At 55.2% G+C, this 25,301-nt stretch overlaps 1 protein-coding gene across 1 annotated transcript in view; it reads left to right on the forward strand.

The window, feature by feature from the left end:
* Window positions 1-1,151: 1,151 nt before the first annotated feature.
* The window catches only part of DHRS3 (dehydrogenase/reductase 3), a 39,184-nt gene continuing 15,034 nt past the window's right edge, over window positions 1,152-25,301 (forward strand). The window contains exon 1 of the mRNA XM_004425600.3: window positions 1,152-1,970. Coding sequence (XP_004425657.1) covers window positions 1,776-1,970 — 195 coding nt within the window. The 5' untranslated portion in view covers window positions 1,152-1,775. The remainder of the gene's footprint in view (window positions 1,971-25,301) is intronic.

A 25,301-nucleotide genomic window follows, 5' to 3' on the forward strand; every position in this document is an offset into this window, starting at 1 on the left:
TGTTGGGGAAGGGCAGGAGGTCACAAGGTAGGTGCCCCGCCAGGGCAGCCCCAGGAGACCCAGAGAGAGAAGTCACTGCCTGCACAACACAGGGGACACTGGTTTAGGACGTTTTGTTTACAAGCTTTTGTTATTAAGGAAATTGCTGTCAGTCAAGGTAATTCTAGCCCCGATGAGCAATAAATATGCTCCCAGCTAATCTTATGGGGATTTTATTGGCACCTTGGGGGCAGAGGTTCCTTTACCCTGCCCACCTCCTCCCCTCAAAGCAAAACCCTGCTCCCCAGCTGTTTCCCCGCAGCAACGTCAGGGACTCGGGCAAACTTAGAAAGTGCACTCTAAGTGAAGACAGAAGATGTCTGGGCAAAGGTCGGGAGTGGCTTCCTGGTCCTACCTGGAGGGAGGGAAATGACCTGAAATAAACCCTGGGCAACTTGGTCGGATCGAGGCATGCGCGAGCTCCCCTGGGCCTGCCCCGCACGCAGGGGCGGTCACCTGGCCCACGCGCGCCCCAGCCCGGGGAGACCGCGACCCGGGCAAGGAGGAATGTCTCAAGGAGGGAGCCGGTTCGCAAGAGTCTGTTCCAGCGTGTTTGAGTTACTGCTGCGAGCCCTCAGGGGCACCGCCGGCAAGTCCCGGCTTGCAGAGAGGGGAGCAGCCCTGGGAGAGCGCGAGTCGGAGCGAGCCCGTGTGCGCGCCCGCGCGCGCGCCCCGCGACAACGCAGGGGGAGGGGAGGCCGCGGCAGCCACTCAGAGGAAAGAGAGTGAAGCCTCCGACCAACTTTAACTGTCAATCAGACTTAATGGGGTATTAAAAAAAAAAAATGGGGGGAAAAAAAGGCCGCCCTCTCGCTCCGCGCCGCTGCTGCCCCGGGAGCGAATTAATAAGGCGGTGCAGACGAGGGGGTCCGATCCACGCGCGCTCCGCACCCGGGCCCTCTCCAAGTTGGAAAGGACAAAAAGAAGGCAATAAATGCTAACAAGGGAGAGAGGGAGCCGGATCGAGCAGCAACTCCCAGCCTCTGCTGGAAGAGAGAGGGAGGGAGGGAGCCGGAGAGAGCGAGCGCGCGCGAGGGCGAGCCATGCACGTAAAGAAACTGACACCCGGACCCCCCACTTCTCCTGCACGTTGCTGGCAATCAGATCGCGTTTAAGCAATTTCCTGAGCCCAAGAATAGCAATGAGTCGGGAGACTTTCGCGGACTGAAATTGGGAGCTCCAAGCACTTTTCCCCCTACTTTTTTTTTTTTTTTTTTAATTCCTGGAGAAGGGGTGGGGGGGCGCTACAATTTGGAAACGGTTTTTTTTTTTTTTTTTTAATCTTGCACTTTGAAACCGCAGGACTGTAGCAGTGTGCGCGCGTGTGGTTGGTGCCTTTTTTTTTTTTTTTTTCCTTCCCCTGCCTAAACTCCTCTGTCAGCCTGTAAACATTACCTGAGAATTCCCCAGCCGAAACGGCTGCTGGGGCAAGAAACTTCTCGTTAGAACTTTCCACCTCCAGCTTCCCCTCCACCCCTCTTACTGTCCCAACCTTCTGAGACGCTTTCTCTCCTCCCGAGGAGGGTTTATCTTTTTTTTTTTTTTTTTTTTTTTTTCCTTTTTCTCACCCGGTGTTTTGCGTTTGGGAAGAGGTGATTTCAAGAGTGGCTAGGTGGGACGCCTCTCTCCCCCTCTTTCGGTTTATTTATTATTGTTTGGGGTGTTTTCTTTTTTAATTCCTGTTTTGTGTGGTCTGGGGAGTTTCGCTCCCCCTGCCCGGCTCCGCGGCGCGGAGGATGGTGTGGAAATGGCTGGGCGCGTTGGTGGTGTTCCCTCTGCAGATGATCTATCTGGTGGCGAAAGCAGCCGTCGGACTGCTGCTGCCCGCCAAGCTGCGGGACCTGTCGCGGGAGAACGTCCTTATCACCGGCGGCGGGAGAGGCATCGGGCGCCAGCTCGCTCGCGAGTTCGCAGAACGCGGCGCCAGAAAGGTACCGGTCACTGCGCGTCCAGGGGGTGCGGGCTGGAGGTGAGGGAGGCCCCGGGGGCGGGGGTGCGCCCACCTGCTGCCGCTGCCGGGACGCGCGCCCGGGGTCTGAGAGTAGCCGGCCACCCCACTTCTCTGTGCCACCCGCGAGGGCTGAGCTGGTCAGTTTCACCTTGTACATTTCCCGGGCACCGGACTGTCTTTTCGCAGGTCGGGAGCTGATCCGCTCCTTTGGGATCGGTGGCTGGCTGGCTGTTAACCCCTATCCCGAAACTTAGGAGACCCACCCATTTCCCACATTCCTCCCTCCTAAAGGAAGGTGTTATGTTTTCCCCCCTCGCCTGCCCCTCTCTGCCGCCACCCTGGTGAGTGCAGGGTGTGTGCGCTCCTGGGTAGAGCTGGGAGCCGCCTGCTAGCTGGCGCTTCGTATTTTCCTTGGCAACTCGCTTCCCAGCCCCAACCTGGGCGACTGCAGCTCCGGAGGCAGGAAGAGAGGGGATCGTTGGTTTGGGTTTGAAAAGGGAGGAGCGGTGTTGGATGGTCTAGCCTGGCCTGACAGACACTCAGAGGCCCAGGTGTTTGGAAATCTGGAACTCGGGGCCAGGTCTAACCTGCAGCTGATAAAGAGCCCTTGTTCTCACCTTCAACCCTGCCCCCTCCCCCCAAATACAGCCCCAGAGGGGATCCTTCCCCATTAAGAGGGGAGGTGGCCCTGTGGGGAGAGCCCTCCCCCCAAGGCTGCCTTTAACTTTTCAGCAGTCCCCTCACCTCTTCCTCCAGTTGTCCCAGACCTGGTGCCGGAGAGTGGGGAGGGCCATCCGGCTGTCACCCAACTCCGGCCCAAGCCAGGCTGACTCACCCAGTGACTAGAGCAGTGGAGAGAGAGATCTGAGGCGGGCAGGCCGGGCTGTCTCCAGCCAGCCCTGAGAAGAGGAACAGCAAAAACAGGGAATTAGTTTGAAACTTAAACTGTTGTGAGCCAGGGGGGTGAAAGGGCCAGCAAAGCCAGCTGATCTGACATGGAGCCACATACCTAGGGGATTAAGTAAATATGTACTGTAGAAAACCAAACCTGCATATAATTCCAGGTTGCTTTTGTTTTGTTAAATACTGCCCTGAGATTTACAATTCCTCCGGGGTGGCTCCGCTGAACTTTGGAGCCCGAGCTATCAGCCCAAGCTAATCGCCATTAACTCTTCCCTCGCCGGGAGGGCCAGCGGGGTCCTGTGGCGGTGGAGCTGGCTGGAGTCGGTGTCCCGGCTCCTGCTTCTCCTTGGGTGGTTTGGACAGCTGCTTGACCTTGCAGTTGGAGGGGAGTTCGGAAGTGTTTTTAACCCTTGGACACACCGAAAAAGGGGAAGAGTTGTTCTCAGCGGTTTCATTTCCTTGGGGTGATGCCCCACGGAAGGGCTCCCAGAGCCCTTTGTGGAGGGTGTCGTTGCAGGGGGCTGTGGGGCTGGGGACAGTCTCCTGTGGTTGTCATTCCTTAGCTGTCTGCATCTCGCAGAAACTGTTCTACTCTTCCAGCTGGCCCAAGTCCTGGGTCTCCTTTATTGCTCTTGTCACTGGCGGCGGTAGGCATATGAAGAACTCTCTTAGTCAATCTGGAAAAACTTGACTGACTATAAACAAGCCTAAATTGAAAGAAGTATACAGTGTTGGGGGGAGGAGGGTGGAACAGTGCAGAGTGGCACCCTGTACAAGTTCGTGCACTGGGAACCACGCCCCACCCAACTTGGAGTGGACATCCTCTTCCAGGGAATGAACCCAGGGCCAATTAGAAATATGTCTGAAATTGGTATCAGGTCGCTCAAAACAGGATCCGTGGGGCTTGTGAAACTGCCAGTGCCATTCACCCCGGGTTCAGTCGTCAGACCAGTCAGGACGACCAAAAGTGCTCCCTCCAACTCTGTAATTATCTGACCAGTTACTGGAGCTACGTGTTAATGAGCCTTCCGCTTGCTGTCCGGGTGGGGAATTGGGAATCAAGCCTTCTTGCCTGAGTCCATCTGGGGCCAGGGAGAGGGCCCTGGACAATCCCCAGAGCTCGGAGTGTTTGGGGATGTGGTCTTGGGGACAAAGGGCCAAGTGTTGTGGAGTGGGAATTTATGGGAGCCCGCTGAGTGGGTTGTGTGAACAGCGGGCTTAGGGTGGACCTGGAGCCGCGGGGGAGGGCAGCGCCACCCACGGCTGGCAGTGGTGTTAGGCAGGCGACCGTGTGGAACCACAGATGACCCTCCTTCTCCTCTGGTTGGAAGTAGAGGCTGCATCTGAGAGCCCTTCCAGCCTGGATTATGGTGGGATTGGACCTGGGTGGGAAAGGCCCCCAAAAGACAAAGAAGAGAGAAGGACCAGAGTCTCTGCAAACAGCTGGCATGTCCACGAGAGGTCCGTTTACTTTGTGGGGGGAGTGACAAGCCAGTTTCCTATGATGACCTTGAGTCAAACAGGATTTGGCAATATTTATGGGTGGCTGTGTGCCATAGGCTGCAAAGGTGACCCAAATGTGGGTGTTTCTTAAAAGGACACAGAGGCTCCCGGAGATGGAAAGTTCCTCACCTGGAGACATCTCTCCTTACCCACCATGTCCCAAGGTTAACTAAGGCAGGGCCAGTCATGGTTAGGGGCTCTAAGGGGAAGGCTCTTGCTGATTGCCCACTACACTCCTGTTTTATTTTCTATGTCCTCCTGGAATTCCTCCCATGAAAGCATTCATAGAGCTTGGGCCCATCCCTCTCCCCGGTGAGGCTCCTGGCTAGCTAGGCAGCTGGCCCAGCCTCCAAAGTCTTTGACCTTGACATGGTTTTAGCAGGAGCCCCTGGGAGGAGGAGAAGTGGGCTGGCTGTTTGGACGTATTCGCAGTGGCTGTTCCAGCCTTTGCTCTAGTATGAGGCAGGTGGCTGGGCTAGAGCCCTGGGCCGTGATTGCAGGCCTGTGGGGGCACCCTCCAGGGCCCATTCCCTCCATCAAGGAGGGGAGAGCTGAGACCCAGGGACCCATTTCAGGGGGGGAGTATGAGAACGGGCTCAGAGTTGTTGCATCCGCCTTGCTATTATTAAATTTTCAGTACATGGGTCTCTAGCCCTGTCCTAAAGCAGCAAGCCAGGAACGGGCCCTTTATGGAGATTTGTGAATCCTATTCTCCACCACATCCATTCAGCAAATCCCATATCCTTCCCATTCCTGGCACTGGGGCAAGTCCGGGCCCCACTGTTCCATGACAATGGTCTTTGGGAGACCTAGTTCGGCAAACCGGCCTGAGGTGTCTCTTGGGTATTTGACACTGCTCTGGGCCAGGAGAGGGCTGGGTACAACAAAGATGAATAAAGACGCAGAGACATGGCCAGGTGCTTACAGTTAAGGCACAAATGACAGCGTGTATTAGTTTTCTATGGCTGCCATAACAACTTACCACTAACTTGGTGGCTTACAACAATAGAAATTGATTCTCTCCCCATTCTGGAGGCCAGAAATCTAAAATCAAGGTGTTGGCAGGGCCCTACTCCCTCCAAAGACTCTGGGGGAGAATCCTTGCTTGCCTCTTCCAGCTCCTGGGTCTCCTGGTTGGTGTTCCTTGGCTCATGGCAGCATCACTCCAATCCCTGCCTCTGTGTTCATGTGGCCTTCTGCTCTGTCTCTCCGTGTGTCTCTGTGTCCTCTCTTCTTCTTATAAGGACCCCAGGCATTGGATTTAGGGCCCACATTAAATCCAGTATGACCTCATCTTGAGGTCTCCAATTACATCTCCAAAGACCCTATTTCCAAATAAGGGCACATTCTGAGGTTCCAGGTAGACATCAATTTTGGGGGGACACTACACAGAGGAAGCCCAGTGGAACTGTTAATCTATAACGAGGGGTCACGGAAGGCGTCATGAAGGAGGTGGCATTTGAGTAAGCCTTGAAGAAGGTCAAGAGTTTCAACCAGAAGGGATGTGAGAAGGGCCGACCAGGTGCAGGAAACCACCTGATTAAAGACTGTACATGGCTGAAAGTGGGGGAGGGAGGCAAAGGCAAAGAAAGAAATATTGTAGAGTGGCTTAGGGAGCAGGGGAGGTAAGCGGGAGTTTGTATCTCAGACTCTGAGTTAGGCCAGTACTGATAAGAACAGGAAGAAGGAGACAGAGAGAAGAGGGATCCAGACGTAATCTTGTGGGACTCAGAGTCATCAGGCCAAATAGCTGCATTAAACGATTGATAGGTGATGAAGGTCACAAAGCCAGGAGTGGCATGGGAGACGCAGTGGTCCATCTCCCCCATCCTCATCCTGAATGTAGCCTTTGCTGCAAATTTCTGGGAGAAGTACCGGGCTCCCATCTGATGTGGCCTGGGAGCAGGGAGGTAGGCCACCTGTCCTACTGTGGCATCTAGGAAAAGTCTTTCAGCTTGTAGTATCTGGTCCTTGGCTTTGAGACAGTGGGCCTTACAATTTGTGCTGTCTCCTGAATAGACAAACACTCCCTCTCTCTGCCCCACTCTTTTCCCCTGGGGAACAAAGGCAACCACATCTGGGGTCACCCCCCTGCAGCCTGCTCCCCTGGGCTGAGAGGCCAGAGACTGGGTTCTAGACTCAACTCTTCTGTGACCATGGAAAGGTCACTGCCTTCTCCAGGCTACAGCTAAGAAGCACACCCATAAAGTGAGAGGGGACGCCATGATCCCTAAGGATCATCCCTGGCGTGCTCCAAACTTCTCATGTTAGGATCAGCCATCTCAGGAAAGCAACCAATTGCCAAGCTCCTTGAGTTCAGAGGAGGAGACTTCTGCAAAAAACATTTGTCCTCATCACTGACGGTCTCAGCCTCTCCTGCTGATCTAGTCATCAGATCCCACTGAATGAAAAAGAAGCAACTCACAGTTGGGAACTGTGCCCTCGGTCAGAGGAGCCGTACGCCGTTTCCAAACTTACTCATGGCTCCCAGGTAGCCATCTGCCATGGGTTTATTTCAACTCTTGTAGGAGATGTCAGTGTTTTCCACCAGTAGTTTCAAAGGAACGAGAGGCCCAAGTTTCCCAACTCACGTGTCAAGCAGAACTTCCAGTTTTTATCCTAAAATCATCAAATTGTCTATTTGGGCTTCAGAGAATGTCGCCCAGATGTAGAAATACTGAACCTGAGTCAACAAGTCCATCTTCGTTTGGTCTTAGTAGCCCAACTGCTAATTCGTGTTCAGACTCCAGCCTCCTCTGAACTTTCCGGTTTTCAGAGCCTGGGGCATTTGTTTATTCCTGCGCAGAGCCCTCTGCTCTCTGCATCATTATGGTCACTTTCTCTGCTCCATTTCCGTCTTGTGATTTGTTGAGGTCATCTCTTTGAGAAAGTGATCTTAGCCATATTTAGAGAAGGTAGACGTTAGCCATCCTTTACTCCTCAGGAAAGAGATCTGGTTGTGGCAATCCAGCAACTTGTCCCTGAGGCCTTATCCCAACCTGCCCCCATCAAAATCCAGTGTAGTTCTGGGCCTCAGTGCAGGAAAGATTCCAGACACGACATATTCTCCTTTATCCTTGGGCAAGAGCATGACCACACCTAAAATGTTATAAGATATTCTCCTTGTTGCCTTCCGAAGACACAATCTACAAATACACCAAGTATGTAGGATATGTGAAAAGAAACATTTGAAACATATTATTCAGATGAACTATGAAGGTCAGGAAACAGTTGAAGCCAAATGAAAAGGAGAGAAGGGGATCTACCGAGATGCCAGCACTCTCGAATGTACGCTCATCTGCTGTGGGATGAGTGAGGTCCCCTAAAATGAGCGAGGTATTAGAGTTCTGAAAATGCGTGCGTGTCAGAGTCTCAGAAAGGGAGTGCCACACTACCAGAACAGGGTAGCAAGCGAATGGTGGGGTGGGGACGCGTTCATTCATTCAACAAATCTATGGCACACCTCCTATGCCCCAGGCACTGGGGATACTGCTGTGAGCGAAGCAGACAGAAATCCCCACCATGTAGAGCCCACAGTTTACTGGGGGAGACAGATCTTAAACAAGATACATAAAATAGTGCTAAGAAGAAAACGGACGAGGCAAGGCAGACAGAGTGGACAAGGTGGGAATGGAGGGAGCTGCATCCCAGAGGGAGGAGAGAGGTGCTCTGAGGAGAGACTGTGCCCGGGGTATTTGGGGGACTGCGAGGAGGCCAGTGTGGCTGGGGCAGGGCAAGCGAGGGGGAGAGGAGGAAGAGGGCGGGTGGGGAGCAGGGCCCCACAATCTCTAGAACCATTTTTTTGGCTTTGATGCCGAGTGAAACTGGGAGCCATTGGAGGGTGTTGAGCAGGGAAGTGACACGATCTAACCTAAGTCTTAGTGGGATCATCTGGCTGCTAAGGTTGGGGGTCAGGCCTGGGGTGGGAGACCAGTGAGGAGGCTCTGGGCGCTTCTGTGGCTCCCCTACAAACATCACAGCAGATTTGCTTGGCCCTCTTCTCTTTCCAAAGCTCACTGTGCACTCTCAGCTTTGCACTTGAGTTTTAGAAGATGCTGGCCGTCTCCTGCAATATCTTTATGGCCAACCGGAAGCATATGGGCTGAAGGAGGATCTAGGTGGGTTGGTGTGCCACTGGTGGGGTGGGTGGGAGTCATCCGGGCCTCGGAGTCTGCTGGGGAGACGCGCTCTCAGTGCCTCCTGATCTGTTCCTGCTGATGTCTCGGGTGAAAAATGCCAACCGGCTCGAGGGTGACACAGCTCTGGGGAGTTGTGACTACGTCGGATTTGTTCATTGATTCAGCACACTAGGCCTCGGAGCTGCCGCAGGGAGTCACGTAAAGAAGGTTCTCTCCTGGGGCCACTACGTCCTGCTGTGGTGACCGTCTCCAGATTGGTAAAGCCCCTGATGGTTTGGAAAGATGGGTCAACGCCAGCAGGATGACTTTCATGGTAACAAAGGTTAACTCCCCCTAAAAATAAAATAGAAGCCAGTGTATTGGTGTCCAGAGAGAAAGAGATGCTTTTCTGTTCTACTTTGTGGAAAGACTTCTGGAGTGTTGTGGTCAGTATTGGTCAACACTCTGAGAGGTCCTTGAGCCATTGGAGGGTGTCCAGGGAGAGGGCTCAGGATGATGAGGACTAGAAGCCATGACTTAGGTGGGATGGCAAATCCGTGGGCGTTTCAGTGGGGTGGAGGGCCACGCCAGGCCCGTGGGGAGGGCTCGGCCATGTGGACTGGAGCCCCGCACCGGGGCGCCTTCCCACCCTTGGAGCTTTCTGCAGATGAGCGGGCTGCTCTTCAAGTGAGTGTGCTGTAGGTCCCCGCATCAGCAGAGGTTAGGTCCCGGGCGACCACCGGGTCCCTTCCACCCTTTAGAGTCTGTGAACCATCCTTACTAGAGTGACATCAGTGAGGACGGTGACCCAGGCAGGGTCAGGGGCTGGGAGGAGAAGAAGACACCAGGATCAATTAACCAACGCTTAAAAATTAAGAAAAGACAACCCTTCTCAGCATGGCCTCACCGGGGTCCTCCAGCCGTTATGTCCTTCCTTTGTCTGAGTCTCAGGGGCTGGGGGGGAGGGTGCAGGCAGGCCCGTGCTCACATCCTTCACTCTAAGTTACAAACTTCAGTCATAACTTAGACCCCTGCGGCGCCCGCACTGGATGCTGGCCGCTTCCTTGGCCCCTAGTACTCTACGTGACTAGTACTGCATGTAACTTTGGTACTGCACGTGACTGTGGTACTGTAGTGACTGCAGTACTAATGTGACTGTGGTACTACATGTAACTGTAGAATTGTATGTGACTGTGGTACTGTGATACTGTAGTGATTATAGTACTGTAATGACTGTGGTACTCTACATGACTGTGGTACTACATGTAACTGTGGTACTGTACATGACTGTGATACTGTAGTGACTATAGTACTGTAGTGACTGTGGTACTGTATGTGACTGTGATACTATAGTGACTATAGTAATGTAGTGACTGTGGTACTCTACATGACTGTGGTACTGTAGGGACTGTGGTACTGTACCCTACGTGACTGTGGTACCCTACGTGACTGTGGTACTGTACCCTACGTGACTGTGGTATCCTATGTGACTGTGGTAGTCTGCGTGACTATACAATGCTTTTTCACGTTCGGTGTCTTGCTCCTTCCAGAGGCAGGTGTGGTCAGCAGCCCATTTCTAAGACGCAGGTGAAGTGAGTTGCCCAGGATGCTTAGCCTCAGGCAGACTTTGAACCCAGGATTCCCAGCTTCAAAACCAGGCCCTTTCCCGCTGGGGCAGATAACCTCAGCCTGGCCCGGCCTAGCCCAGTCAGGGTTATGGAGAGGTCAAGACACCAGCTGGTAAATAATGGGGCCTCATACCCGGAGGGTTCTGGAGAGAGGATTGATAAACAGTTCAGGAGTCAACAGGAAGGGCCGGCCTGTAGTTAAATTTACCTCTACAAAACATTTTGTTGAGCACTGAGTAGCAGTATTTGCATACAATGAACGGGATACTTGCCAAAGGATTAAGGCAGTTGTCGGTTAGCAGGGTTTGCTTTAAACAACTAAGTGATAAGCAGGGAAACAGCCCAGTTGTATTTCATTCGTTTGACACCCAGGGTAGCACCTCAAATGTACAAGGAGCCAGCTCTCAGGGATAAGGAGTCCTAGCTCCTTCCAGCGAAACCTGGAGTGCCCGAGAGCTTCGACAGTACCGTAGTACCAGGAAGGGAGAAATCACTGAGAATTAAGGGAAATCTTAGAAGACTTCTTAAAGGAGGTGGCAACTGAGGGAGTTGCAGTAAGTCTTAATCTTTTGCTGATTGTAGAGCCCTTTGAGGATCTGAAGAAAGTATAAACTCTGTCCCCAGAAAAATGCACAAAGATACACATTTTTATACTTTTGAGGGGTCCTTGGACACCCCGATGTCTATCCTAGACGCAAGTTAAGAAGCTTTGGACTAGATCCGATCAAAACCCGTCCAACTCCTTCAGGCTTGGATTCGGGTTCGGGACTGCAGCTCGTGTCAGAGGCAGGGGCCCCTCTGGTGTCCTGCAACGGAGAAGCCAGGGCCAAGCCAGGGGGACAGTACAGATTTGTGGCCTGGTCATGTTTAATGCCAACAACAGCCAGCCTGGCAAAGGCCACCCGGCCCATGCCTTTCTGACTCGGTTGACCATCCCCTGCACTGGAAAGTGTGACCTTGAGTTTCCTTTCCAGTGGACTTTCCGGGATGGGGCTGGAAAACAGTTTGATCAATGAGCCATAGGATCGTTCTGTCCACAGTGAAACATACTCCTGGGGAGGAGCTGACAGATCATTGTCTCCTGTCTGCATGTCCCTCTCCTACAGCCCCTGGCCCATCTGAGCCCCGATGGCCCCCAAGGCAGACCCCAAGATCACTTGAGCTTCTAGGACCAGGTTTTCAAACTGGGCTCCAGAGCACCGTTGAAAGAATGCCATTGCTTTAAAGAGAAGAAAAAGTAAAGTTTAAAAAGAACTGCTCTAGGAAATTGCTCAGGACACACTCGTCTCTCCAGTTGATCCTTACTTGGATTTGCCGAGTGTCATCTCATGGGGTCCTCATCCTTTGGCTCTTTATTCCAAGGTGAGGAAGCTTGTGGGTTGACATGGCCTTCTTTTACCTTGTGCCTTTGTCCCTCAGGAGAGGACCACCCACTCCCACCCCAAGCCCTGCTCAGCCCTCAGCCAGGGCCCCTCCCCTACCACTAGGGAACCCACGAGCTAGAAGGCTTAATTACTCAGCCAGGACTGAGACAGCCTTCCGAAGAGGACCTGGCCCAAATGCCGCTCCCAGCCCTGGGAGAATGTGACTTGGCCACCCCAGCCTTAAAGCCAAGGCCTGGCCCTTGGGTGGTGTCACAGCCGCCAAGGTCTTTAGAGTGGTAGAGGCCAGAGCACTCATGCAATTTGAAGTGCCAGCCAGGGCTGCTGGAAACCAGTTTCTAATCCTGTAAATCCTAGGGGGGCCCCCAGTGACCTGCTGTGTGGCCTTGGATAAGTAACTTTATGTCTCTGGGCCTCAGTTGCCCCATCTGAAAAATGAAGGTGTGAAGATTCAGTGAAATAATGTTTATAAACCTCCTAGCTCAGCACAAGAGCATTTGCAAGGAAGGATGGGGTGGGGTGGGTACAGTAGACAGCCCCCAGCCCGGGCTCTGCCCCTTTTGCTTATTGGACCAGGTGCTCTGCTGGGAACAAGGGGCAAAAGGCAAAGAACCTGCTGGCTGGACTCCCCCTGGTTCTGGGATTCCCCAGGAAGGGGAGAATTCAGCCCATGCCACAGAAGCCCTCGGGAATTTTAGCTCTCGATCCTTTCTGGAAGTCAGTGGGAGAGAATCACTCTCCCTACAGGGAGGGCTCAGAGCCTGGCGTCTTCCCTCCCACTCGAGGCCTCAAACCCTATTGAGATGACTGGTGACAACGGCGCCTTTCTTCATGGGCAGGGCTGGTCTAGTGTAGACCCTTCTGCGGCTGAGGAGCAGACGCTGGTCAAGGGCCGGGCTCTGCCCTGGTCGCGGCTGCCCACTCCCCTGACAGCCACCCAGCTTCCCCTACGTGGGCATTAGTCATTTTCACCTCTGCGTCCAAGTAGCTCAACTGGTCAGGGTTGGGCTGTGGTGAGCCCAAAGTCATGGGTTACCATGGCAACTCACCACACTTTGTGGCTGCTTGTTGCCATGTGTCTTCTCCACAAGGCTGTAAGATCCCGGGGGGGCGGGGACATGTCCTCTCACTCACCAAGTGTCCTAGGCCCCTGGCACAGTATCTGGCATACAGTAGGTGCTTAATAAATGTTTGTTGCCTGAGTGAATGCGTGACTGACCCCTCATAGCTAGTTAGAGCCATGTTTACTGAGCACCTACTGTGTGCCAGGGACCATTTTGAGCACTTTGCACTTAATAAAGTCATTTACTCCCCACAGTAAGCTCCGGCGTTGGTCCTCTTGTCATCTTCTTCTCACTGGTCAAGACTCTGAGGGTCAATAACTTAAGATCACGTGGCTAGTAAGTGACCAAGTAGGATTTGAACCCAGGGCATCTGCTCCTGAACCAGTGAGTTTTGTTGCCTGTCAGTTAATCATTCTATGGAACAGAAGAGATCATGTTGACAGCCCCTAGCAGAGTCTGGGCAGCACGTGCCCTTAGCAGCCACGGAGGCTAAATGGGTCAAACAGCATTCGTTATGGCTCTCCTGATGGTGGGTCCAGAGGTGCAGTCAGAGTGGTTTATTGACTCGTGCAACGGGACTGTCCCCGGGTGGGCCTCACTCTGGGCATGGCTCCAGGGCCTCAAACAGTGTTGTCAGGACTCAGTCTCTCTCTAGGCAGGCCCTCTCCACCACGGGGCTCCTCGCATCTGCCCCTTGCTGCCCTACATCCCCGCGGCTCCCACTCGACTGGACAGACCAGTGTTCTCTGCCCAGCAGTTCTGGAAGGGTCCAGGAATTGAGTCTGCCTGGCTATGACTGGGTTGAGCCTGAAGCAGTAATGGTTCAATGATTGAGTGACCAGCTGTGGGTCACAGGCCTGTCTCTGAGCCAGGAGTGTACCAGCCCCAGACAAGCCACAGTGTTTGAGAATGGGAAGGTGAGCTTCTGTGGGGGAAATTGGGGTGCTGTTACCAGGAACAAGGGGATCGGGAGCAGACTCAGCACTCCTCCTTGTGGCAGGACCAGTCCAGTTTTCAGTCATCTCAGGCAAAAACTTCCAGGAGATCCAAGCTTGCCTGTGAGCCAGTCCTCCTGGGTCTAGTCTTGCAGACCTTATCAGGTCATTTCCTGACACTCATGGGCGAAAAAGACAGAAGGGACTTTTCAGAATTGAGCTGAAACCTCCCTGCCCTCAGGGAGTTTGTAGTTGAAACAGTCAAGCAGCCTCAAGGTGGTCTAGCAGGTTGTCGAGAGACTTTGTAACCTTTTCTAGAAGATTTAAGGCCACTGTGAGAGGAGAGTAAAGGAAGTCCCTTTGCTAGGTCACTGTTCACAGTGGTGTTTCCCTGGGCGTGAGAAGCCAGCTCTCCCTCCTCTCCAGCTGCAGGCAGGGGAGCAAAAGGGAGCTAATATCGGGTCCTTGCAAGGTGGGAGGAAGAGTCTCTGGGGCCTTTTTGGAGCTCCCAGGACCACGGGGACACAGTGGAGCCCAGCCAGCCAGCCCAGCATGCCCTGACTTCTCACAGCCCCATAGCGGGTCAGCATGGGGAGCTGGGGCCAGCATGGCCACGAAGGGCAGCATGACCTTCCTGCAGGCAGGCAGTCCTGCCGGACACACCCACGTGGAGTCAGGCCACCCTTGGCCCTGACATCCCATGTCCTCACGTCCCCCTTGGCGAAGCGGGGGAGTCTCGCCTCACCTCTCCAGGCCACCTCCCTGGGAACACGCAGCAGAGGGGGCAGGGGTCCTGCAGGGCCACAGGGGCAGTGTGGGCTGGGAACACTGTGTGCCCTCTGAGGGCTCGTGCCTCCTCGGTGGGCAGATCCATCGTCCTGGTTTGGGGGCCACCTCTTGAGCCTTCGCGTTGGCAGGTGTGTGTGTGTGTGCGCGCGCACACGCACGTGCGCACACCCATGTTCAATTTTTTCTTTCTCAAGGAGCTAGTATAGAATAGTGATTCAGGGCCGGCCCCGTGGCTTAGCGGTTAAGTGTGCACGCTCTGCTGCTGGCGGCCCGGGTTCAGATCCCGGGCGCGCACCAACGCACCGCTTCTCCGGCCATGCTGAGGCCACGTCCCACATACAGCAACTAGAAGGATGTGCAGCTATGACATACAACTATCTCCAGGGGCTTTGGGGGAATAAATAAATAAAAATCTTTAAAAAAAAAAAAAGATTAGTGATTCAGATTTTGAGCTCGAGGGTCAACAAACCAGAGTTCCTATGCTGGCTCTTTCACTCACTAGCTGAGTGGCCCTGGGCAAGTTACTAGACCTCTCTGAGCCTCGGTTTCCTCTGTAGAATGAGGATTCAAGGAAATAATATGTCGAAAGTCCTGAGCCCAGCATGCGCGCCCAGTAAGTGTTGGCTGTGATGGTAAGGCTATGGATTGTGTTCGACTGTCCGCTCCAACCCCTCTCGTGCACTCTCTACAAAACCCTCGGGCATTTCTCTATGACAGAAAGGGGTTGTTTTAAGTGACACTGATAGGTTAGCCTGGGGAGGGGCTGCTACACCCCTGGGAGCCCCTGGGAGCCACAGACTTTGGAGCAGACAGACTTGGGGTTCAGTCCCAGCTCCTCTGGCTGGAGGCCTTGGACGAGTCCCCCAGCCTCTCTGTCTGAGCTTCCTGCGGCTGCTCTAACACATCACCATGGACTCAGTGACTTCAGACAGCACCATTCCTACAGTTCCAGAGGGCAGAAGTCCGACATGGTCTCCCTGGGCAGAAATCAAGGTGTCAGGGCTGTGTTCTTCTGGAGGCTCTAGGGGAGAATCCGTTTCCTTGCCCTTGAAGCTTCTAGAGGCCGCCTGCATCCCTTGGCTCGTGGCCCCTTCCTCCATCTTCAGAGCCAGCAACGTTTATCACTCTGACTGGGCTTCCATAGTCGCAGCTCCCTCTAACACTCTCCTTCTGTCTCCCTTTCACTTCGAAGGCCCCTGTTATTACACTGGACCCACCTGGATAATCCAGGATAATCCTTCTATTTTAAAGTCAGCTGATGAGCAAATTGAATTCCATCTGCAAACTTAATCCCCCTTTCCCATGTAAGGCGGCATATTCCCAAATTCTGGGGATTAGGACATGGGCGTCCTGGAGGAGGCCATTATTCTCTGGCCACAATCCCCGAGCCTTGGTTTTCTCATCTATAAAGTGACAGTTCTAGTCCCAACCTCCCAGGGCCATTGGGAGGCTTCCAGGAGATTGTCGAACATGCCGGCCGGGGCTCAGAAAATGCTGGTGGGATCTGCACTGAGCACCTGCTGAATACAAAGCTCTGTTCCAGGTGCCACGCAGAGTCACCAGGGATGGAAGATGTCACAGTTCCTGCCACAGAACGGATGGCAGTGTGACTGAGGCAGTGGAATGTCATCTGGGAGGGTTTGCCCTTGGAGAGCAAAACAGAAACGGGGGACTTCAGTTGACCCACACTGGGTGGACAGCTGCTCCACAGAAGAGAAAACTCTGGGTCACCCCTGAAGGCTTCCAGTGGGGGTAGATTTGGCAGGAGGGGAGGGCGTGCAGGGCACTCTCCTAGGTCACAGAGACCAGGTGGGCATTGCAGGGAAGAAACACAGGGTTCTGGGTCCCGTCCTTGGTCTGGCTGGGAAGATGGACCAGTGGCCCTCAGTGACACTGTGGTGTGATGGGTTTTTGATGGAGCAAACCATGGCAGGAGGCAGCGATGAGCACAGGGCGGGACTTGCAACCAGTCTTTGACATTGTTGTTAATAAAGTACTTCCTACACACAAAGTGACTTACAGGGACAATCTGATTTGCCCCTCAGAGCAACCCTAGGAGGTAGGAACTATTACTGTCCCCATTTTAAAAATGAGAAAACCAAGGCTCAGAGAGGTTACATACTTGCCTAACATCACACAGCACACATAGTCACAGGATTTGAATCAGGCAGTCTGGCTTCTGGGGAAGGAAGGCTGGCAGTTGCTAGGACTAGGGTTGAAGGTGAGGCGTCGAGGATGAGGTGGAGGCCAGAGAAGGGAAACATCCTAGGCAGAGGGGAAGAACATGTCTGGAAAATGGGAGATGAGGGAGTTTGGCCCATGTGAGGAATCCCAGAGAGTTGGGCCTGGCCAGAACAAGAGTGTGAGCCGAGAGTGTGGGAGACGGGCCGGGCCGGGCCTCACAGAGCTTGGTGACCACGGTGGAGTTTGGACTTGGTTGGGGGAGCACTAGGGAGCCAGAGAAGGGTTTCTACGAGGTGCGTGAGCAGGCTGGGTTCATGAACGGTGAGGGAAGCCTGATTTTCCAGCAGGATGCTCTGCCGCTGGAGGGACGGGCGCTCTCCGAGGACCGCTGAGATCCACTTTCTGCAGGGCTCGCGCTGAGGGGACCCCGCCTCGCCCGGCTTCCTGGGCCGCGGCCCATGCCTGTTTGCTGTCAGCATCCTGCCGTGTGCCGGATGTGCTGGCCAGGCCATTTCCCGGTGCAGTGTCCCCTCACTTCCCCTGAATCCCCCAGCCTTCTGGGCTCAGATCGCCAGCCTGATAGCCTGACGCCAGCCAGCCTGCCAGCCAGCCGGAGGGGTCGACTCCATATGGCATTTGACCTTCGTCCCACAGAGATTAAACCGATTCCTAATTAATAGCCTGTAGGATAGATAGTTCCCTTGGCACAGCTTGCAAGTAATTTGAAGCTTGTCCTCGGGAGGCCAGTGCATAAATAATGCTTAATTAGCTGAAGGTTTCTCTGGGCCCACCAGCTCAGGGGCCTCTGAATTTCGGGCTGGGGTAGCAGTGGGATGCTGAGAGAGCTACCCCGAGACAAAGTCTGTCTTTCCTTTCCCAAAACAACAGCTGTCTTCTCACCTCCACCAGCAGCTCCCAGAAGTGCTGCCAGGGTTGGGGGCCCAGCTCAGCCACGCCCTTGACACTTCCAGGACCTCAGCGCCTCCATCTCTACAATGGGCCCATAGCTCCGGTCCACAGCCCCTTGAGGACTCCCCTAAATGTGTGGGTCAGAATTAAGAAAAAAAGATTTAGAGCTTTTTGGATTTGGGAACCGAGGCTAGGGGTCGTGGCCTCGCTGTAGCACTTAGAGGAGCTCCTGAATAAATGCGACCCAGAGCGATGCCCGTCAGATGATGGCTTCTGCCCCTAAATCTAAAATGCTTCCATATTGACTGCTTTTGCGTTGTGCAGGTGTGTAGAGCGGGAGTGCAGGCAACTCTGAATCAGCTGGCTGTTGTCAGCTGACTGTCCGGGACGTGTGTCCACTCTCCATCACGGAGTGACTCTGTTGGAGCTGGGTTCCCTGCTGCCCAGGGGAGGGGCGGAAGGCTGGTGACTTGGCATTCGGTCCCCCTGGCTATCGCTATTGAACACCCCCTGTGTGACAGCCCTGGCCGGCCTCCTGGGTGTGCGACCTGTGCGGTCACACAGGAGCCCACACTCAGAAGGGCCCTGCACTTGTTAATGCCCCCCTGCCGCCGTCTTGAAATTATCAGTAATTTTTAAACAACGGATCCCGAATTTTTATTTTGCACGGGGCCCAGCAAATCACGCGGCCGGTCCCCGTGAGAGCCATACCGCATGGGAGGGGCCAAGGTCCCCTCAAGACGTTACCGCCCATTTCACAGGCGAGGCAAATGATGTCCTTCGTTCGCTCAGATATTTACAGAGCACAAGATTACAAGCCAGGTGCCGGGAGTTCATCGTGAGAGCCCCCGTTCTGGTGTGTGTGTTGGCGGACGGGGGTAGACGATCAACAAGCAGAGTCACTATCAGAATTGCAGAGAGTGACAAAAGGCTGCAAAGACAATACAGCACGGTGTTGTGAGGGAGAGGGATTTAAATATTAGCCTCGGTGAACGGGAGCCAAACTCGGCTCTGGTGTTAAGCTGCGCCTTGCTGCATTCCTGAGGTGCTTTTTAAAGCTCCGAGGTCATTTCTGGGTTCCCCCAACCTCCACCAGGACTTGAGTTAGTGGAGTCCAAGCAAGAGAGCCAGTGTGGGGGCTCCTTGGGCCCAGGGGACTAGTTACCATCTGTCATCGCAGCCCCGGCTTCTCACAGTGAACCCGGAAGGCTGAGTTTGGGGGGCAGGTGGGTGAGGAGGGGGCCTGCCCTGGTGTGTCCGAGCGTCTCCAAGTTCTCACTGTCTCAGGCCCTGCACTTGAGGCTTCCCACCAACCCCCGCAGCCTGGTGAGGGTTTCTTGCACTTTTGACCTTCCCCACAGCAGCAGAGGGAGGCCAGTTTCGATTCTCCCCGCTTCCCCAGGGGGAGATGGTGAAGCCCAGAGACGCCAATGACTCATCCGAAAGTCACACAGCAAATCAACTCCAGAGCAGAGTGCTGGCCCCAGCCAAGCTGCTTTCCATTCCAAAGGGCAGTTCAGACCCCAGGGGCTGCCAAGGATATGCAGTCCAGGCCGCTCTGGGAGCTCCCTGGAATAAACGCGGCCCCCTGCTTGGTGGAGGGGGATGGCTGGTGGGCAGCCATCGGGACACTTTGGCATGTGCTTACACCTGGAGGAAGGGCCTCCAGCCCCGGGCTAAGAGGAATGAGCTTCCCAGAAAGCCGAGCGCAAAGGCAGGCACTTCCCCAATCTGTTGGGCAGAAAGCCCAAAGCTGACCCCGGAGGCCCAGCCCTCGGTTTGGAGGCCCCCTGGGGAGGCAGGGGATGGGCTCCCCAGTGGAGAGGCTGACCCCAGATGGGTGGAAGCTGCCAGCCCCCAGGGAGGCTCCGGAGGAGGGAGGCGGCGCTCCAGCTGGGCCGCCGCCTGCCAGGGGGCGGCGGAGGAGGGCGTCGGGACGGTTCACGCCGCGGCCAGCAGACTGGCTGCGTGTTGCAATGTCTGGTGGCGTTCGCAGCATCCTGTCCGCGTGTGCAGCTGGGGTAACCTCAGGCCGGCGGAGGAGCGTGTGTGGCTCGCAGGCCGCGGCCTGGAGGCTGCTGGCACCTTGCATCTCATTTACAGCTCCGGGTTCAGCCGCGGGTCAGCGGCGCCCGTGACATCACCGCGTTTGTTTACCGCTCGCGGAGGGAGGAAGCGGGCGGTCCCCGCCGCGGGAGGGGACCTCTCCCCGCGCCCCCACCCGCGCCGCGCCCCCGCCTCCCCCGTCCTTTCCCCACCGCACCCCCACCCTCCCCCTCCGCCCCCAACCCCACGCCCCAACCTCAACCCGCCATCCCTCCCGTTCGCGACCCCCCATCCGCGCCCACCCCAGCCCGTCGTCACCCCCGCCCCACCCCGCCCCTCCCCATCTACCGCCCACCCCGTCCCCTACCCTTCCCGCCCCTTTCCCATCCGCCAAGTGGGATCCCAGCCCAATCCCCACCCAGGACTGCAGCCCCGCCCCGCGCCCCCCGGGACCCCCGCCCGCCGCGGGGCCGCGATCGGAAAGGCTTCCTGGGGCCTCCCGCCAGGCCCGCGAGTCCGCCCGCGGCTCCTCCCGCCGCCCCCTCACCCCGTCCCGGGAGCGCGAGCGGCGGCCGGGGCGGGCTGGGCGTCCCGGCCGCTGTCGCCGGAAACCGCGTGCTCACGGCGGCGCTCGGTGGGCAGCCGCCTGCTCGGCCCGCAGCCAGGCGCCCTCTTCCCGGGGGGCGGCCCCTGCCGCCTGGAGCTGTTTCCTCCCCGCCCTCGGCCTAAGCCGAGTGTTCTGGAAGCCAGGGGACCTGGGGATCGAAGTCAGGATCTTTCTCTTCCGCCATACCTGGGACCTGCCAAAGCCGCTCTTCTCTGGAGAGGGGGGCTCGGGGGCTCAGTGCATGGCAACCCCGTGCTTCCATTTTCTCAGGCCAAACCCTTTGGGGTCCTCTTGGAACCCCCTTCCTCTGGCAGCCCAACCTTGCACCCAGGCTGAAGCCCTCCTCTTCCGTCACCTCCACCCAAGTGCCCCAGCCCCCTCCATCTATCACATCTGTTCCCTGTGTGCACAGTAGCTCCTAACTGGCCTTTCCCACCCCCATTCCAGACCCCCAATCCAGCAGTCGGAACTTAATCCAAAATCCAAGTCAGAGGCTGTCATTTCTCTGTTTACAGCCCTCCAAAGGGCTTCCCATCTCATTGGGAATAGAATTCAAAGCCCCCCCACCCATGGCTACAGCCCTCCAGCTCCACCACTTGGCCTCCTTGCTATCCTCCAGTACACCAAGCTCATTCCCGCCCCAGGACCGTTGCACTGGCTGTTCCCTCTGCCTGGAATGCTCTTTCCCTAGATGTCTGCATCACTCCCTCCTTCACTTCCCTCAAGTCTCTGCCCAAATGTTACCTTATCAGAGAGACTTTCTCTGTTCCCCCCCATTTAAATACCATGCCCACCCCATAGCCACTCCATCCAGCCCCCTACAAAGCTTCCGGTTCCTTCCACACACTTTTGGACACCTTATGTGTTGTGTAGTCAATTGTCCAAGCATTTATTGTCCTCCATCTTTCCCACACACACAGGAAAGCCGACTCCAGGAGAGTGGGATGAACTTATTTCCTACTGTATCCCAGGGCCCCCAACAGTGCCTGGCATACAGTCACCACTCAATAAATGCTCCTTGAATGAGAGAGTGAATGAATGAATGAATGAGGCAGGACAGGGAGCGGTGAAAGAGCTTGGCTCTGGAGTACGGGTTCAAGTGTTGCTTTGAAACCTCTGGTGGTGCCGCCTGCGTAGGTTACTTCACCCGTCTGAGCCTCATCCGTGCCCTGGACTGATGGTCCCACTTCTCAGCAGGGTGATATGAAGACGTGCACCTGCTAGAGAGTGGTGGGTAAATGCTGGCTCCCCTCCCCGCTCCTCGGCACCCCCCCGCAAGGTCACCTGGCGTCTCCACCAGGAGAGCCAGGTGGAGGAACTGAGGCAGAGGTCTTGGGGCTTCACGCAGTGACTCCGGCCTGAGTTTCTCCAGCCCCGTGTTTCTCCACCCTGTGTTTTGCACACCAGTACGGTCTGAGGGCAGACGGAGGGAGGCGCAGCCTGGACCCATCTTGTAGGCTGTCACTGTGTGGGAAAAGACACATCAGCCCACGGTTTCTGGCTCGAAGTGAGTCGTTCTGCTCTCCCTCAGAGTCAGCCTTGGAGACGGTTTCCCTGGACGGTTTTCCCAGTGGTCCCAGAACCAAAACATTCACAAGACTTACACCCAGGGATGAGATGGGGACTTAGCCCAGTGGTCACGCACGGTGTCTGAGCAGTTGCTGCAGACGTGGCTCTTGGCAGGTGGTGGTATTAGGTTTTGAGGGGCGTGCCTTCTAGCCTCCAGGACAGGAGGCATCCATCATGGAGGGGGACGTGTGTCTCAGCGACTGGAAAAGAAGAGATCTGGGCAGTGAAAAAGCAGGGACTTGCACACAGATATTTATAGCAGCTTTATTCATAATGGCCAAAACTTGCCACCAAGACACCCTTTAGGAGGTGAATGGACAAATAAACTGTGGTACTTCCAGACAATGGGACATTATTCAGCACTAAAAAGAAATGAGCTATCAAGCCATGAAAAGACATGGAGAGGGCCGGCCCTGTGGCTTGGTGGTTAAGTGCGCGCGCTGCGATACTGGTGGCCCGGGTTCGGATCCCGGGTGCGCATCGAGGCACCACTTCTCCGTTCATCCTGAGGCCGAGTCCCACATACAGCAACTAGAAGGATGTGCAGCTACGACACACAACTATCCACTGGGGCTTTGGGGGGAAAAATAAAAATAAATAAAATCTTTAAAAAAAAAAGACATGGAGAAACCTTAAATGCATGTTACGAAGTGAAAGACACCCATCTGAAAAGACTACACACTGTGTGATTCCAACTACATGACATTCTGGAAAAGGCCGAACTATGGAGACAATAAAAAGATGAGTGGTGGCCGGGGGTTAGGGGGTGGGGGAGGGATGGATAGGTGGAACCCAGGGGATTTTTAGGGCAGTGAAACTATTCTGTAAGATACTGCAGTGGTGAATACATGTCATTACACATTTGTCCAAACCCATAATTCTATGGGTACAATGCCAAGAGTGAACCCTAATGTAAACTGTGGACTTTGGGTAATAAGGATGTGTCAGTGTAGGTTCATCAGTTGTAACAAATGTGTCATCTGGTGCCGATGTTGATAATGAAGGAGGCTACGCGTGTGAGGGAGCAGAGGGTATGCTGGAAATCTCTGTACCTCCTGCTCAATTTTGCTGTGAACTTAAAACTGCTCTAAAAAATAAAGTTTATTAATCAAAAATTATTTTTAAAAAGCAGGGATAGGATCAGGGAGTGAGTGTCTGTGGGGGTGGGGACCATTTTACACGAAGGCCTCGCAGGTAAAGAGACACTTGAGTGGAACCTATAAGAAGAGAAGGCACAGGGAGAGGGCTGCTTGGGGGAAGAAGATAGAGAGCAGCTGGTGCAAAGGCCCTGAGGTAGAAGTGGATGAGGTGGTTATGCAAGCAAGGAGACCAGACAGCCCTGGGAGGGGAATTGCTGAGGACAGAGACATGGGAGTACATGGGATTGGAAAGGGCCCATGGTCATAGAAAGAGTGTAGATTTCACTCTGAGTGAGATGGGAGCCACTGGGAGTTGTGAGCAGAATGGCAAGGTCTGACGTTCTAGAAGGATCGCTCTCTGGCTGCTGTGTTGAGAATAGACCGAGGCAGGGGCAGGGGCAACGGGGCAAGGGTCAAAGCAGGGAGACCTGTCTGGGCCATTGCTGTGGTCCAAGTCGGGGGTGATGGGGGCTGAGCCCAGAGTGGCCGCCATGGAGGAGGCAAGAAATGATCAGCTTCTGGATTTCAGAGGTTGGACTGAATGGGTTGGGCGTAGGATGAGAGGAAACAATTAATGTGAGACAGTAAGAGTCTTCATGGGGAAAAAAGAGCTGGGCACCTTCCAACGCCGAGCAGCGCAGTGGAGGAGGTCATGGGTTCCATTGCTTACTTGCCTTGGGGCCCCTGGGCCAGGCCTCTCTGTGCCGCATCCATAGTGAGGATAAGGGAACCCACCTGTATTAGATCCTGCGGCTGCCACGACCGATGACCACGAACTCGGTGGCTCAGAACAACAGAAATTTATTCTGTCCCCATTCTGGAGGCTGGAAGTCCAAAATCAAGGTGGCGGCAGGGCCACACTCCCTCCGGAGGCTCTAGGGGAAAATCCTTCCCAGCCTTTTCCAGCTCCTGGTGGTCCTGGTGCCCCTTGGCTTGTGGCAGCATCGCTCGAGTCTCTGCCTCCATCTTCACATGACTTCTGCTCTTCTCTGTGTGTCTCTCTTGTCTCTTATAGGGACACCTGTCAGTGGATTTAGGGCCCACCCTAATCCAGGGTGATTGCGTCTCAAGATCCTTAATTAATCACATCTGCGAAGACCCTTTTTCCAAATAAGGTCACAGTTACGGGTATCAAGGGTTAGAACTTGGACATAGGTTCTTGGGGACACAAGTCCAGCCATTACACACCCCGGGGCCGTCATGAGGACTAGATCTGCAGGGCCCAGCACACCGGGAGAGCCCAGGACACGTTAGCTCTGGCGATGGTGAGTGCCCACTTGGGGAACCGAGGATGCTCCTGGCAGCCCCCCACCCCAGCCCTGGGCACCGTGCTGACCCGTGCTCAGGAGAGCAGCTCCTGTCCTCATCAGTTCTCCCACCACAGCCTCTGAAGGCTCCCAGTGTCCTCACAGTGGGGTGAGGATCGTCACTGTCACCCACTCAGCAAAAACGTGGTCAGCAAGACCATGAGCGGGCCGGCCCCGTGGCTTAGCGGTTAAGTGCGTGCGCTCCGCTGCCGGCGGCCCGGGTTCGGATCCCGGGTGCGCACCGAGGCACCACTCCTCCAGCCATGCTGAGGCCGCGTCCCACATACAGCAACTAGAAGGATGTGCAGCTATGACAGACAACTATGTACTGGGGCTTTGGGGGAAAAATAAATAAATAAAATCTTTAAAAAAAAAAAAAAAAAAAAAAGACAGACCATGAGCGTCTATCCTTCCTTCTCTAGGAGTGGATGCCTCGCTGTCCAGTCTTTGTCGTGTGGCATGTGCTCGAGAGAGTGCAATGAATGGATATGTCCTTCTTCAGGGTCACTTTGCTCCTGGAGGTGAAGTACAGTGGCCGGGGGTGCAGGATTGGGCATCAGACCAAGCAGGGTGGAGGCCCAGCTCTGCCGCCCACCGACTGAGTAACTTTGGGTGCACCGCATAGCCGTGCCGTGCCTCAGTTTTCTTGTGTACAAAATGGGCGCAATACCTCCCTCCCGGTGCCGTCAGAGGACCGGGTGGGAGACTGCAGCGGGTGCCCAGCATGGCACGGGCAGGTAGCGCGCGCACGTGGTCATCCCTGTGACTCCCAGCGGCCGGGTCCAGGCTGGACGTCAGCCAAGGGGAAGTCACTGCCCAGCTCCAGGCTGCGGTCAGGGACTGTGGGAGGAGGACACCGCTGGCTGATCTAATTTGAGGAGCTTCATAACAATCCCCTCCAACAGCTGAGCTGGCGGGAGCCGGAACATTCTCGGCAGGCCCAAGCAGGGCACGAAGCCAGTGTGAGCCTACTGTGCACGGCTGTGTGGGGAAGTCCTGCTGGTCGCTCGGGCAGCTCGGCAGCCAGAAGAGGCAGGGAAGACACGCTCTAGCCTAAGTCCCTAACAGAGAGGCTCAGTGGCTTTGTCACCTCTGACCCGCTGGGGTCACAGGTCAGTGGTGGGCACAGGTAATGAACCTGAGGCTGCACAAAGGGCAGGGTGGGGACAGGGACGTGTGGAGTCTGGAAACAGGGCTCCCTGGAGGAAAGGTGGGAAGATTAGAGTCT

Source organism: Ceratotherium simum, chromosome 22, assembly GCF_057802395.1.
Source record: "Ceratotherium simum simum isolate JZ-2026a chromosome 22, ASM5780239v1, whole genome shotgun sequence".
In the NCBI taxonomy this organism is placed as follows: domain Eukaryota; kingdom Metazoa; phylum Chordata; class Mammalia; order Perissodactyla; family Rhinocerotidae; genus Ceratotherium; species Ceratotherium simum.